We start from the raw sequence: 15,450 nt of genomic DNA on the forward strand, positions 1-15,450 counted from the left end.
TCAGGAAGAACAAAGGCAATATGCGTAGTCTCCATCCTGTCAGTAAATGCAGGTACAACAGAAAGAATTCCAGACAATCATTATCATATTTATTGTTCTTCAAAGCAACAATGGAAAAAAACTTCAAACGTAATACGGACCATCCAAAACCTAAGTAAAATCATCTAAATATTGTTAAGCTCACACTATTCTCGAATCAAAAAAATCAAATTTCGACAATCATCCTGCGTGTTACAAAAATAGACTATTTTTCTTACGCCAATAGTGGAATAGTAAAGTAAGACTTGTCAACAACCGGCCGGTGGTTTCTCTGATGTCAAACCTTTGACGATCATTGTTTTCCGATGATAAAATTGACGTCAAATGCCGATGGAATATAAATTGGTTGGAACTTTGGGACGGAGCATCAGAATCCGAACAAGTTTCGTTTAAACCACACCGACAACGCCACGAAAATGTACACCAATCCCTTCGCTCGTTCTCACTGTACGATAAGACAAGTGATCGATAAATTCCTGAATATCGACGGTAAAAACAAAAAAACAAAAGGTGAATTGACGAGGATGTGCAGTAGTAGTTCAAGTGTATCCAGTTCTTCGTCGAGCAGATCCTGGAAGGACAAAATATCCAGTTCAAGTTCTAAAGTGCAACGGATATTTTGAGTTGGGTCAGACACACGTTTCAAGGACTTTAAAACGTGGAATACCTTCGAAATACTTTGGAGTTCCAATGGATTACCAAGAACCCAGGAGTAAAGGACAATTTGGTCTTTTTCCAATTCTCAAAATCTTCCAGAAGATCCACAAGACAGAAGTTTTTCTCCAAAGACATGGCCTAACTTTTCTTGTAGAATGTTGATTCCAATTGTGCTGTGATAATGCACAATTATTTGTATATTTGTATTTATTTGATATTTAGTCTAATTTATTCTATTTATTCAACTTCTATGAAGTTCCCTTATTTAATTTTCAAATAAATTATTTCACTCATCAATATATGTACTTCAATTTCCCCTAAAACGTTAAACAGTGATCCTTAATCAAGCTAAAATTCTGACACTGCTCAATTAAGATTATGTGTGAACAAAATAGGCAATTTCTTCAATACAAGGAATCAAATCAATCTTGAATCTGCGTTTTTTTTTCGATAATTATTTCATTCATATATCCCACCTCATTCTGTTTGATAATAATGGAAAGATGTCTATGGGATTTTCTTATGCAAAATCTAGAGATTCGAAGAAAAATTGTTAAAAATCCTTAGGATGAAAAATTAAAACAACAATACCTAGAAATTAGGTATTTTGAGACTACAACATTTTGATGATTCTTTCGAAAATTGCAGGCAGACATTGAAGCAAAATGATAACACTATTTCCTAGAAAGACGTATATTATGACGCTCAATATTTTTGAGACGACTCTAGTATCTATTTCAGTAACATTATCTTCGTCAAAACAAACAACAATGAAGCAATTATTAACATCATTCAGGATGATGAAAGAACATGTTTTATGATTTCGATTATTTCCCGACTAATATTTAATATTCAATACAACTCATTTCTCTCAAGTTCACAAAGAGCAAGTCTTCTATAGTGATAAATCTCGAAATTTCATAGAGCTCGGTCTTGACGAATTTTCAGGGACTTTTTGGGAAATTTTCTCTCAATAAAAGTAACCGTAGACGGAAATGTGATACATATTCTGAAAGAGCAACTCTTCTAGTTAAAAATATGAAAATTTTATCGAGCTCGATGAAGCCGTTCGGTCTTGACGATCACTTAAGTGATTCCATCTTTTTGGGAATTTTTCGATAGTCAACGTTAGTGTAGTTTTTCTCTCAATAAAAGTAACCGTAGATGGAAATGTGGTAGATATTTTGAGAGGGCAACTCTTCTAGTTAAAAATATGAAAATTTTATCGAGCTCGATGCAACCCTTCAGTCTTGACGATTATTTCATTGATTCCATCTTTTTGAAAATTTTTCGATAGTCAAGGTTAGAGTAGTTTTTCTCTCAATAAAAGTGACCGTAGATGGAAATGTGATACATATTCTGAAAGAGCAACTCTTCTAGTTAAAAATATGAAAATTTTATCGATCTCGATGAAGCCGTTCGGTCTTGACGATCACTTAAGTGATTCCATCTTTTTGGGAATTTTTCGATAGTCAACGTTAGTGTAGTTTTTCTCTCAATAAAAGTAACCGTAGATGGAAATGTGGTAGATATTTTGAGAGGGCAACTCTTCTAGTTAAAAATATGAAAATTTTATCGAGCTCGATGCAACCCTTCAGTCTTGACGATTATTTCATTGATTCCATCTTTTTGAAAATTTTTCGATAGTCAAGGTTAGAGTAGTTTTTCTCTCAATAAAAGTGACCGTAGATGGAAATGTGATACATATTCTGAAAGAGCAACTCTTCTAGTTAAAAATCTGAGAATTTTATCGAGCTCGATCCAGGCGTTCGGTCTTGACGATCACTTAAGTGATTCCATCTTTTTGGGAATTTTTCGATAGTCAGTTTTCGAGTGATTTTTCTCTCGATAAAAGTAACCGTAGATGTAAATGTGATATATATTCTGAAAGAGCAACTCTTCTAGTTGAAAATCTGAAAATTTCATCGAGCTTGATGCAACCGTTCAGTCTTGACGATTATTTCATTGATTCCATCTTTTTGGAAATTTTTCGATAGTCAAGGTTAGAGTAGTTTTTCTCTCAATAAAAGTGACCGTAGATGGAAATGTGATACATATTCTGAAAGAGCAACTCTTCTAGTTAAAAATCTGAGAATTTTATCGAGCTCGATCCAGGCGTTCGGTCTTGACGATCACTTAAGTGATTCCATCTTTTTGGGAATTTTTCGATAGTCAGTTTTCGAGTGATTTTTCTCTCGATAAAAGTAACCGTAGATGTAAATGTGATATATATTCTGAAAGAGCAACTCTTCTAGTTGAAAATCTGAAAATTTCATCGAGCTGGATGCAGCCGTTCGGTTTTGACGATTATTTAAGTGATTCCATCTTTTTGGAAATTTTTCGATGGTCAGATTTCGAGTGGTTTTTCTCTCAATAAAGGAAATGTGATACATATTGTGAAGGAGCAACTCTTCTAGTATGAAATCTGAAATTTTCATGAAGCTTAATCATCCCTTATAATATTGCTCGATATTTTCAATTCATCTTGTATACTTAACTCAATCACTTTCAATTGATTTCTCCAAAATTAATTTGGGAATAAAAGTCAGGAATAAATAATAAAATAATTTATTTAAATAACAAACGACTTCGTGGAAGTCCAATAGATAGAATAAATTAAATCATAAATAAAATAAATTAAAAATAACAAAATTGAGCATTTTGGCATCACCGAAACAAATCCATAAACGGTTTTTCTGCTTTCAAATCCGAACCAACCATCTCTATTTTTCCATCATCGTCTCCAATCTCCTTTCCGTCGAAGTTTCCGCTTCTTTTACGGATCCTCCCTGAATTTCGACACTTGGGGGCACAAATTCACAGATATTTTCGACCACGAATCATCGAATATCAAATTCTGAACTGATCAAACTCTGGCCGGCACCTTTGAACTTGATCTTGACAGTTTTTCCCTCCACGTATCGCCGAAGGAAGAAGATGCACTTGAACTGCCGCTGTAGGTCCTCTGGAATTCACCCTTGGACTTCTTGCTGCGTTTACCGTCGAGGTGGAGGAACTTGTCGATCACCTGTCTCATCGTACAGTGAGTGCGAGCAAAAGGATTTGTATACATTGTTGTGGAACACTTTGGATTTGGTACGAAGCGAGCTTTGCGAAACTTGTTTTTGGTCTGATGAGCTCCTACGTAGTCCTATCGTATTTATAGAGTACCGGGCGTTTACGTCACTGGCTAAAAACACCATCATTATCAACGCATTAAGGATCTTCCTCCATTAAAACTTTGCATCCACACCGGGGCTTTGACGTCAGGAGATCCCGTATTTCTGTTCGGAAATTGTCGATGTTGTTTTAGAAATCGATTTTTAAATTACTTATAGGTGCATTAGGTGTAACTTCAGGTTTCCTATGGGCATCGCGTTGAATGGAGCATTAATTAACTTAATGACAGGGTCAACGTAGTTGAATAGAGCGAAATTGTTCAATTAGATGATTTTCAAAAACCTCCTGCTATTCTCGGAAACTGCAGGACGTATGTTTATCGAATTAGAGATCAAATCATTTTTGTTGACAGCGTAGATGAAGGTTGAAGGCCACGTAAATACAGAGAGAATTTTGTGACGGACTCTTAACTCCCTCTGTATACAAGGTGAGTCTTTGAATCGTACGAATATTTTAAGAGTAGATTCTTGAGGTCAAAAGAAAAACTCTTTTCCTTCACCATTTTTTCCGATTCGGCTCGGTTTAAAAGATACAGGCTGTTGAAAAACCAAAAAAAAATTATTTTTAGTTCTATCTCACAAACGGTTTTGTCGAATGAAATGAATTTCGGAATATAATTTTTCATTTATTTGATGAATCTTTTACGAACACAAGATATCACCCATGTCTTCCAGTTTTCTCATTATGACCATAACGTACCATAAAAATGCCAAAAATTCAAAGAATCCAACCCTTGAAACTAAGTTGGACGCTATCTAATGAATACTTGACCGTTTTGTAAAATTAAAGTATTCTTCATATTTTCTCGTATAATGCGCCGTTTTCGAGTTATTCGATGATATCTGTTAAATTCGAAAAATTGGATACTTTGGCTGAATATTACATGATTACCTAATCATGTTTTACAATTCGGCTCGGTTGGAAAGCTTCATGTTGTTGAAAATTCATAAAAAATGTAATTTTCAGTTATATCTCTAAGGCCCGGTACTTTCACCTTCGAATAAATTTTATTCAGTGTGAATAAGTATCTCTCAAATAACTTCCTATGTGAAGGATACCTTATTTCGGTGCTTTCAGATTAAATTTTTTGACGAATAACAATTCTATGAAAGCACGGTATACTACTTTTCCCTGATTAATGTAAAATAAGACAACGTATTTTAGAAATTGTCATAATTCCAACTAGAAGAAAATATTTCGTGAAAATCATACAAAGAATAACCATACATCCAGAATCTGAAAAATTCTACCAATAATGACGTACCTACATTCGATCTATGACAAATAAACTCTTATTATTAAGTTTCTATGGCAGATTTATTCGGTGAATAACACTATCTGAAAGTGAAAAGACGATTTCATATGAAAATAAGAGATAAAGGTCCATATTTCGATACAGGATATGCATATTGGACATTTTATATCCCATTTAACAGTGATATTTTCTTATAACGATAGTTTTACATCCTTATCTCTCACCGCAAAAACCATACCCATGACTTTTCACGTGAGGTGTTTTGGTCACAAGATAATCACCTGATCATCACACATACTTATCAAAAAATACTATTTCGTGTAAATCCACGTTTTTCCAATATTTACCCATTTCAAATTGGTTTCACAATCGTCAGGTAGGTACCATTCATATCAGATATCATTTTGGAATTTTCATAATTATCTTGGCAATTGAAGATGCCGATCAATGAACATGAAATGGTACAGATATGCAATTATTCAAATCGATAAAGGTGATATGATTCGAGACAGTATCGCATGATTTGATATGGGTATTTTTCCATCATTACCTAATGCTTACAACAAGAATTGGCAAAACCCTTACGAATCTTACTTTGAAAGAAAATATCACCTCAAAATAGAGAGTTGCCTCTCCTATATTCCCATTGAACTTTGTTCTTTTCAGCAGTTCTTTGGTTGGAAAAAAAGGTAAACTGTAACCTTCAACCCTAACCTTTTATCCCAACAGAAAAACATGCTGAAAAACCTCCCCCATCTCATTCTAATCTTGTTTCCTCTAAAACCTTCAGAGAGTTTCCAAATTAGAATGAAAATCAGTCCAGGTCCAGGAGAACCCTACGCAATACTTCACAAGGACGCCGCTGGACTAAATTAGAAACAGAAATTTCAAATATTCATTTCGGACGTCAACATAACTTAGAAGAAAGTAACAGAGCAATAAATATCGCAATGTCGTTAGTTGCAAATTGGAATTAAAATGAACACTTTCAATAGGGGAAAGTGCTACATTGTTTGATGCCACTGTTGGAAGTTTGGAATCAGGTATATGTATACAGTGTGTCCCAACTAAAACACGCCAAAATTATCCCTTACAGAATCCCCCACATCCACTGTTAACAGAACAAGTCCTGTAAGCGTCTGATCCTTATGTGTCAAGAGAACCAAAAGGAGTAAATGGATCGAGATAATTCTCTGCGTTATGTAGCTTGAAAAGAGTTCAGGAACCGCGAAGCAGAATCGTTTTACGAGTGCTGGACTTCCTTCTGCGGAAACTGGTTTGCGGAAATTCTTCCTGTAGGCTGCCAAAAAAACAAAATCGGTGAATAATTACGATCTCGTGACAGGTTTTTCTGAAGAAGTCGTGTTGAAATTTTTCGGAAATTCGGCCGCACCTGGTTGTAGGTGAAACCTTGACTTTATTCATTGCTTACATTGAGTGGTACACAGAATTCCTTTGGTTACTGTTGAAGGGCAAAAACATGGGAAAACACACTTTAAGTCAACAAGAGTTTGTGTCAATTAGACATGCAGGTTTCGAAGAATTTCCATCGGAAAAATCAATATTATTTGGAGGAGATCTATGAAAAGATTTCCCAGAATTGACACGTGTCTAAATATTCTGTATAATTGCAAAGATCACATAATTTTTCGTGCATTTCTGCCTGAAAAACACTCGAGCAGGAGACTTACTGTAGTGTACCTACACTTGGTATTTCATTATAAAAAAAAATCTATATCTACAGGGTGAGTTTTTCACTAGTACAAATATTTCAACAGTAGATTCTTGAGGTCAAAAGAAACACTTTTTTCCCTTACCATTTTTTCCGAATCGGCTCGGTTTAAAAGATACAGGCTGTTGAAAAACCATAAAAAAATGTTATTTTTAGTTCTATCTCACAAACGGTTTTATCGAATGAAATGAATTTCTGAATATAGTTTTTCATTTATTTGATGAATCTTTTTCGAACACAAGATATCACCCACGTCTTCCAGTTTTCTCATTATTATCATTACGTACCATAAAAATACCAAAAATTCAAAGAACCCAACTATTGCAACTAAGTTGGACGCTATTTAATGAATATTTGAACGTTTTTTAAAATAAAAGTATCCATCATTTTTTCTCGTATAATGCACTGTTTTCCAGTAATTTGATGTTCAAAAATATCTGTGATATTCGGAAAATTGGGTACTTTTGCTGAACACACTCTGTTCAAAAGAACCACAGACGTGTAGTGCCATAGATTCACCATTAACTTTGATATTCTGAAGGGAATTTTGTTGCTCTAGGGGTGGCATAGCTCATTACGATAACTTCAAATGGCCATATCTTTTTATCAGAACCGAATCGGAAAAAATGGCATAGGAAAATAGTGTTTCTTTTGACCTAAAGAACCTACTGTTAAAACATTCGTACGAGTCAAAGACTCAACCTGTATACAGACGTAAACCCGATTCTACGAAAACCTTTGAAATATCCGCGCCTTAACCTACCACATGGATAATAATTAACAGTCTTTTTTTAGACATAGCTTGTTGTCTCGAATTTGAAATTCAAATAAGACGAGATAGGAAAAAGTTGTCGTTGTAGTTCGCGCCAGCTATTCAGAAATCCCGAACGTATCGGTATAAAGTTGTTTGTTTTCAAAATTACCGAGAATCCAGACTGTAGGTCTGATAAAACCGGAACAACGTTCGCGTATGGGACTTTTTTCTTCGTTTCCTGTTTATCCTATCGTGCCCGCCTAAAGCGACAACGGGTTTTCGATATTAGACGTCTGAATTTTCGATTATTTATTCTCGAAAGAATTCGGTGATTAGTCGGTGGGCTTTTTTCGATCAAACGAGGAATCTCCGACTGATATCGAAAGATCACAAGCTTATGTTATTGTCAAACTGGTTTAAATTCGATTCTTCGATGTGATACATCCTCCTGCATCATTGGAATTAAAATTCGCTTTCTGTTTATCGTTCCGAATGACAGAACAGGCTGTAGTGCCCAAAAAACTAACAATGTCAGCCACTGGTAGAGAGCTTTTTCTTGGATAAATCAATGAAATTTTGGTAACAGAATCCAGTGTCATCCCACAACAATTCTCTTATGCAGACTTAGTAAGAAAGGGACCAATTGGCAGATGTCGTATACGCCCTCTGCCCATGAGGTTGTTAACTCTGTATTAATTCACCATATACTTAAAAAAATACCTTTTCAATGAAAATTATTGGGTACCCAAACCATTCAACTGTACAGCTATGTGTGTATCTAACACACAAATCAATACAAACCTAAATTTGTATACGTATACATACAGAGTTATACTTTCACAGTACCAAGACCTCTAGACCAGCCACTCAGTCCGTTATTCCACCATCAATCATGTTTTCTTGGGGAATACCGAGATCATTAGGCGAATTTAGATCTTGAGGCCAACCAGACAACTATCAAGATACCAGCAGACGCCGAAGACATGCTTCAGATCATGTGTATTGTTTATACGTGGGTTATGAGACGTGAAATCAAAACAAGGCAAGAAATTATATACCTATCTATTATTTCAACGCTTAAAAACGTACCTGTTATTCCCAATACTTCATTGTTATCTCTGTTACGCAGTTAAAAAGCTCTGGTAATTTTTTCTTCAAATTAATATGTAACGGAATCCGTCTAAGCACAGATCACAATCGACTTCAAATCAGGTGGGAGTATGCCGATCCAGACGTTGAAGAACCCATCAGTTTCAGTGCGAATCGGATAAACCGTTTTGGAGTTATGCCCATTTTTCGAAAAAAAAGTTGTGGACGCGTTACAGTTCGCAGTTTTGGAGCTATCGATTTGAAACTTCGCACGTAGACGCAAATCTGGCCCGTGACGAGGTCTGGCGATTTTGGTCAGAATCTGTACAGCTGTTTTCGAGTTTTCCAAGTTTTTCCTGAACTTTAGTCTTTTTGATTGAGAAATTTTTTGTGAGTTAGTCGTGGAAAGGAGAATAGATCCTATTTCGTTTATGGAGAAAAAACGTGTCTCCTTTTTTGAAAAAAAACGCAACGTTGCCAAGTCGACAGAAAAATCTGAAATTTAGGGAATTTTTAATTGAATTTCCCTTTCTGGCATGATTGGGGTATATGTATTTGTAAAATATATTTAGTCGCACTTTCAATTACATTTCAAGGCTTATGAGATTGCCCACCAAATCTTTCAGATATGGCTTTTGAAAACAAGAGGCTGCCAACATTATAAAGAATCAGGAATCAGCCTAAAGGGAAAGAACCTTACATATCGCTAAGAGCGATATGTTAAATTTGCAACTGTTTCCTCCTTCTCTAATCAGAGGAAATTATGGTCAGGAATGAGATAAAACTGCAGTAAATATACCTTTGAAGGTTGAACAAATAGGAGAAATATCCGCAGTTAATAAGTAATACGAGATCAAAACTGAAGAATTGAAAACCAAATTTTGTTGTCAAAAATATCAAGAATCTTCAGAATTCTTGGAAAATTCAAATTTTAATGAAATACCCAATGACTATTTCAGATTTTAGGGAATTTTTCCATGCTGTTGATAGCCGACAGTTTAACGACCCATTAATTATTCAAAAAATTTCGCTAGAATCTGGAGACAACTACCGGAAAAATATGGGTTATCTAGAACTCGAATGCATTTAATGTTATGTATCACTTCCCATATGGAAATTCTAACAGATCATAGAATATTAAATCCCCAATCAATACTTCTGTAATAAATTAGAAAAATCCCCAGAAGTTATCGGATAAGATAAGGTTTTGAATGTTTTTAGTTCGTCGACTTTTGTTCTACCTATACACATTCCAATCGAACTTCTTAATCGATAAGGAAGACATTCAAATTAGTGATTCAACACCAGCGTTCTTTGCTCTATCTTTCCTCTGGATAAATCTAAAATACAGGGTGAAATTTCAACCGGAAAAACCTCAAATTGAATCAAAGTGCCTCTGCAGAATCTTTTCGATATTTTTTCGAAATTTTCTAAAGACAAAATTGCCTGCAAAGATTCATTTTGGAAGAAGTGAATGAAAATTTTATGTTACATAGTTTTCACTGCATTTCCCATTGGCTTTCGAACTATTTGTGGAATTGAATGACGTGAATGTAATAAATTAAATACGACCAGGTATGTTCGACAACTTATAAAGACTCAGTTCCGTGAAATTCATGAATATTCATCAATTCCTGTCGAAGGATCCTGATCTATCACTTGCGAAATGACAAATGACCTGTAGGGAAAATATCGATAAGAATCAGGAAAATTGAGCAGCAAGGAGAAATTTCAAAACGTGAGAATACTCCTCAAGTTAAAATATTCTGATACGAGACATGTAGTGGAGATTTTTTCAAGGAAGATAATTAAAATGGACCTCAATTTCAATATGCTTCAATGATTTTCGAGTTGGAATAAGTTGGTTGGCAATATTGTTCGACTGTCATCCCTCTTATACAGTTGACAGATATACACGGTACTACAACATGTAAATTTGACATGCAACTGACAAATTTGTGTAAAATGGGATATTCGAGCATATCTTGCCATTGGAAATAGTTGTGAAATCATTCTATTGTGATTAAGAAAAAGAGAAAAGTTGTTTCGAAAAATGAGCGCCATTTTGACCGCCATAATGACACACTGATGACAGATGGATGGAGGTGCCAACATAACGAAAATTAAAGAGAAGAGACCCCATTATGTAATGCACAGATGATAGAGAAGGTTTAGGGGATGTTTCTTCAAGAAATATTAATGTTTTCAGAGAGAAGGAATCACCTTTCCTGAAATGCAACGCTAGTAAACACTCTGGATGACATACCTCACAAGCCTAGCCTAAGAAAACCTTTTTTTTTCAATTTTGGTTTGGAGTTGTTAGGATAATAAAGTTTGTGTACTGTTTGTACCAATCCTCAACAGGCTACAAAGTATAATAGAGACCTCACAGTCGAACTGTGCCAAATATATGTAAAACATGACTTCCTCTTTCCCATTCTTTACAAATATCCATTCCTGCTGCAAAACCAGATGGCATACACTACATTTACGCATTTTTCCGTTTCCCCATTGTTCTGGGAAAAATACGAACAAGAATAATTGTGTGTTTGTTCGAGACACCTTTGTTGTTGGAAACTTATCTAGGAAAACTGATTCATTAAATATTATTTCTTTTATACATTGTTTCCGATACCAATAACAGTCACCTATGGATAACTCCGTCTCTCATTTATAAATATACCCAACTTTGCCCAAAGTTCGCTAATACTCGCGTGGTTTTGGACAAGATGAGATTTGTTGTGATTTTTTTTATCGTCTATATATATGAGTTGTACAGTTTTCCTCAGGAGGATACCATCAACAGGCCGGAGAGCTGTGCTTCGGACCAGACGAGATGCATTTTTGGAGTTTACGGTGAGATTCTTCCAAATCTGTTTAAATTTCATTCAGCATTTCTTAATTTTTATCCTTTCGGTGTTCACATAATGAGAATTGCTCTCGAATCATGAATGCTGGGTCTTTGACTCGTACAGGTATTTCAACAGAAGATTCTTGAGGTCCGAAGAAACCTTTTTTTCTTATACCATTTTTTACGAGAAAGAAAATATTTGTACGAGTCACAGAATCACCCAGAGTGGTAAAATTAATTTTAAACTTGAGGGTAAAAAACCACAAATAAAGTAATCTACATAAGTTAAACGAGAAAGAATCAGTAAATAATATGCTTATTGATTTTGATCCAGATTACGGAGTATCTACAAAAGATCGGGTTCTCATTGTGGACAAACACAACGAATACCGTCAGCAAATTGCTGAGAACTATGTACCAAATCAGCCGAGAGGCGTGGATCTTATGAAGCTGGTGAGTTCATTCCCGAAACCCGTTGAACAATTCCCCAATCATTACTCGTGAAAAACGTCTAAATCCATTCGAAATTCAAAGTTGATTGCACAGATCTAATTCCAGAAATACGACTCACATCTGGCGGTTTTGGCGCAGAGGGTCGCTGACAAGTGTCATTTCGGATACAGCAAGAGTCAACAGGACGAAATGGCCATAGGGGAAAATCTGTTCATGACCATGGCCGGCTCCTACGAAGATAAACCGAATTGGACTGAAGCTATTGAAAATTGGTGGTCCCAGCATGACATGTATTTATTTGGAGGCGAAATTGTTCCTGAGAATAGGCATTATGTACAGGTAAACAACTTGTAATCATTAATTGAGATGGGAGAGAAGATTTTTGTTCCAAATATGGTTTTTCAAGGAAAATTTTGTGTTGCAGATGGTGTGGGCCAAAACTTCAAGAATAGGTTGTGGCTACGTTGCTTTCCCCTTGAAATGCGGCCATTTTATCTACTACAGGTTTTACGTCTGCAACTACGCACCAGGGTAAGGATTATACAACAAATTTTCAGACGAAAAACAGTAAGAAATCATTAAAAAATTGAATACTGACAAATATACAAAATTATAAACTTCTTTGACTTCAACTCGTACAAATCTACAAATGTTTTAACAGTAGATTCTTGAGGTCAAAAGATCTCTTTGGTATCGTAGTATACATTATTAAATAACTCATAAACGATCAATTTTTTCCAGAATCACCTTATCAGGCGACGTTACTTACCCATATAAAAATGAATCAGGATTGCCGAGCACACCATGTTATGAACTATGTAATTAATGTTTCCACTGTGTTATTTTTGTCATGTATTTATTGAATAAATTATTGAAAATTCGTGGATCCTCATATTTTCACCACAGCCATCGATTCTTCAAATTTTTCCACTTTCAAAACGAAAAGCAATAATTTTGATGATGGAAAAATTTTGATGAAATAAATTCTTCAAAAATTTTTCATCTTAGGATTTATTGGCCAGGTGGCGTTCGTAGGTTAGCCCATTTTCCATATAGATTACGAATATGCAATTAGATTCTTGCTAGGATCAGTACTTTGGAAAAAAAATTACTTTAAGTGGAAAAATTGGAAAAAAAATTGGTCAACTTTGAGAAGCTGTAGCAGCCAGCAAAGACGCACTAAACATAAGCTGTTTTTTTTGGTGACAGATTAGTTCTTTGCGAATAGAGAAAATCACATTTCATTCATCTACCGCGAACAGTTTGGATTTTATGATTTTTTTCGGCGAAGATCCAAAATTTCCGACTTTCCATCCACCATAACTTGAAAACTACTCTTTTCAGCAAAATTCTGTTTGCATATTCGTAATCTACGCCCTCGATTTAGTAAATACACAACTTTTGGTGGAAATCGAAGAGATCGAAAATTTTTCAAATTTTCCATACATATGCATGGAAAAATTGCGATTTTTTGAAAAATATTTTTGGTCTCCGATCAAAACGAAATTTATACTGTACACTAATTCAAGGACTTAGAACACGAATATGCAGACAAATATTTTTTTTAAAATTTATTTTTCAAGTTATTATGGTCGATAGAAAATCGGAAATTTTGGACCTTCGCGGAAAAATTCAAAAAAACTAAACTGTGTGTGGTAGATGAATGAAATGTGTTTTTTCTATTCGCAAAGAACCAATCTATCACCAAAAAAATCAGCACATGACTGGTGCCTTTTTTGTAGCTGTTACAAGCTCCTCAAAGTTGACCAATTTCCTCGAAATTTTCCACTAAAAGTGATTTATTTCCCAAAATACTCATCCTAGGAAAAATTTAATTGCACATTCGTGATCTACGACCACGAATTGGTCAGTAAAATGACCCAGGTCAATATAGCTAAATGAATAATTTTTTATTAGGACTTTGCAAAAACAGCACTTTGTGTTTTATTTTTCATTTTTTAATCAAGATCATAAAAAACAACTATTGTATAAAATATCTCATTCAATACAAACAAACCATGTTTCTTAAAATGAATCGAAATTTACATTATTTAAAAGTCGTATATTTCAACAGAATTTAGATATTCCACATACAAATATAGTACAAACAGAACATTAAAAAAAAGAAGTTATAGCAACCTCCAGTCAAGCAACCGAGTGTTGTTTTTGGTTTGATAATATTCATTTCTTCTTATTCTTCCTAGAAGTTTTTTTAGGAAATTCAAAAGCTTCATCCTCGGGATTCGTGGGCACATAAACGTCTCTGTCTTTGTTGATCCTATCCGCCAACGATAGCTCGGGTTTGTCTTCATCCAGGTGGAAAGAGGAACTTTCTGCAGGAGTCTAAACGAAATAATTCGTGGTTACAATTCGGAGAATGTTATAACCTAAATATTTCATCAAACTTACTCTGCTACTAGATGAGGGCTCGTTTTCTCTAGTAACAGTAGCATTGCTAGCATTTGGAGCCCTCAAAACATTCATCCTTCTCTGTTCGTCTTTCCTGAATTGCTTCCTGACAGACGGTTTTTCTACGCACATAATACGTAGGACATTGGACTTTTCACTATGCTCTTCATAGTTGTATCCGGGATGATTCAACTGAAAAGAATTGAATTTTATAGATGCAGTTTCCATAGTTAATAATCAACAACACTTACTTCCTCGTCATCCCATTTCTCGTCTACCGGAGCCACTAAGTTTTTGATGGGAAAATGCATCACACTATCGTTCTCCACTACATCTTTCTTTCTCGCCTCAGTTATTAAGCGATCTGGACAGGATTGCAGGTGATACTAAAAATAAACAAATTCCACCAATAAGTTCACAATTGATTGCATATTTCCTTGAGGGGTAGATGAACCATACGATTATATTCCATCAAAATAACTGACCTGAAGCTCCGGCTTAGGAATTCTATGTTCATGATTATAATCACATATGGCTATGGGTGCACCTGGATGATTCTTGCGGCATCTTGTGAGGTGAAAAGCGAATCTTGCAGCGTATATGGTGTGGTTTTTGTCATAAGGACATATCATTGGTGTTTCTGGACTGAAATAATGAAGAGGTTGGTATTAGCAAAAGGACGAATTGTACAATTTACTTGAAGAAAGATATGATGCGCAAAACGCATCACGAATTTCTAATTATGCTGAATGGCAAAAATTCAACTAAATCTTCATTTTCAGAAATCAACTTACTCTTCGAAAGCTTGCATTTTGATGGATTTGCAGATAGGATCGAGGACTAAAAAGTTAAAAACACTTAATAAGGACGAAGCACAAGTATACTGAACGAATGTCCAATAGTCAACTGAGAATTTCTGCTAATATCTGAAGCAAAGACGGTCTCCTTATCGGGGGAATACAATGTGGTTGTCATAAAAAACGGGTAAAAAACTATGTGCTAACCTTTTTTCGTAATGATTTTTTTACGCG

The 15,450-nt window shown here is 35.1% G+C and overlaps 2 protein-coding genes across 2 annotated transcripts; one reads left to right on the forward strand and one right to left on the reverse strand.

Moving 5' to 3' along the window:
* The first annotated feature begins 10,864 nt into the window (after positions 1-10,864).
* On the forward strand, positions 10,865-12,891 carry LOC123319011 (cysteine-rich venom protein LIO1-like). Its single transcript, XM_044905811.1, has 5 exons — positions 10,865-11,562; positions 11,892-12,010; positions 12,116-12,349; positions 12,435-12,541; positions 12,752-12,891. Exons 1-5 carry the CDS (start codon positions 11,436-11,438, stop codon positions 12,834-12,836), a joined length of 672 nt encoding a protein of 223 aa, XP_044761746.1. The 5' UTR covers positions 10,865-11,435; the 3' UTR covers positions 12,837-12,891.
* A 1,160-nt stretch (positions 12,892-14,051) lies between these two features.
* On the reverse strand, positions 14,052-15,379 carry LOC123319381 (gametocyte-specific factor 1 homolog). The gene is made up of 5 exons (XM_044906301.1): positions 15,214-15,379; positions 14,905-15,064; positions 14,671-14,805; positions 14,420-14,611; positions 14,052-14,353 (listed from the first exon to the last, which is right to left on the reverse strand). Exons 1-5 carry the CDS (start codon positions 15,228-15,230, stop codon positions 14,192-14,194), a joined length of 666 nt encoding a protein of 221 aa, XP_044762236.1. The 5' UTR covers positions 15,231-15,379; the 3' UTR covers positions 14,052-14,191.
* Between the last annotated feature and the right edge of the window lie 71 nt (positions 15,380-15,450).

This window comes from Coccinella septempunctata, chromosome 8 (genome assembly GCF_907165205.1).
Source record: "Coccinella septempunctata chromosome 8, icCocSept1.1, whole genome shotgun sequence".
In the NCBI taxonomy this organism is placed as follows: Eukaryota; Metazoa; Arthropoda; class Insecta; order Coleoptera; family Coccinellidae; genus Coccinella; species Coccinella septempunctata.

What these genes read in the sequence shown, in the direction of transcription:
- LOC123319011 (XM_044905811.1), top strand. Translation starts at nt 11,436, where the DNA reads ATGAGATTTGTTGTGATTTTTTTTATCGTCTATATATATGAGTTGTAC. An exon ending in AGAATAGGCATTATGTACAG is followed by an intron (nt 12,350 to 12,434) that starts GTAAACAACTTG and finishes TTTGTGTTGCAG; the next exon opens with ATGGTGTGGGCCAAAACTTC. An exon ending in GTCTGCAACTACGCACCAGG is followed by an intron (nt 12,542 to 12,751) that starts GTAAGGATTATA and finishes AATTTTTTCCAG; the next exon opens with AATCACCTTATCAGGCGACG.
- LOC123319381 (XM_044906301.1), bottom strand. An exon ending in AGAAATGGGATGACGAGGAA is followed by an intron (nt 14,612 to 14,670) that starts GTAAGTGTTGTT and finishes AATTCTTTTCAG; the next exon opens with TTGAATCATCCCGGATACAA. An exon ending in AGCCCTCATCTAGTAGCAGA is followed by an intron (nt 14,354 to 14,419) that starts GTAAGTTTGATG and finishes TATTTCGTTTAG; the next exon opens with ACTCCTGCAGAAAGTTCCTC.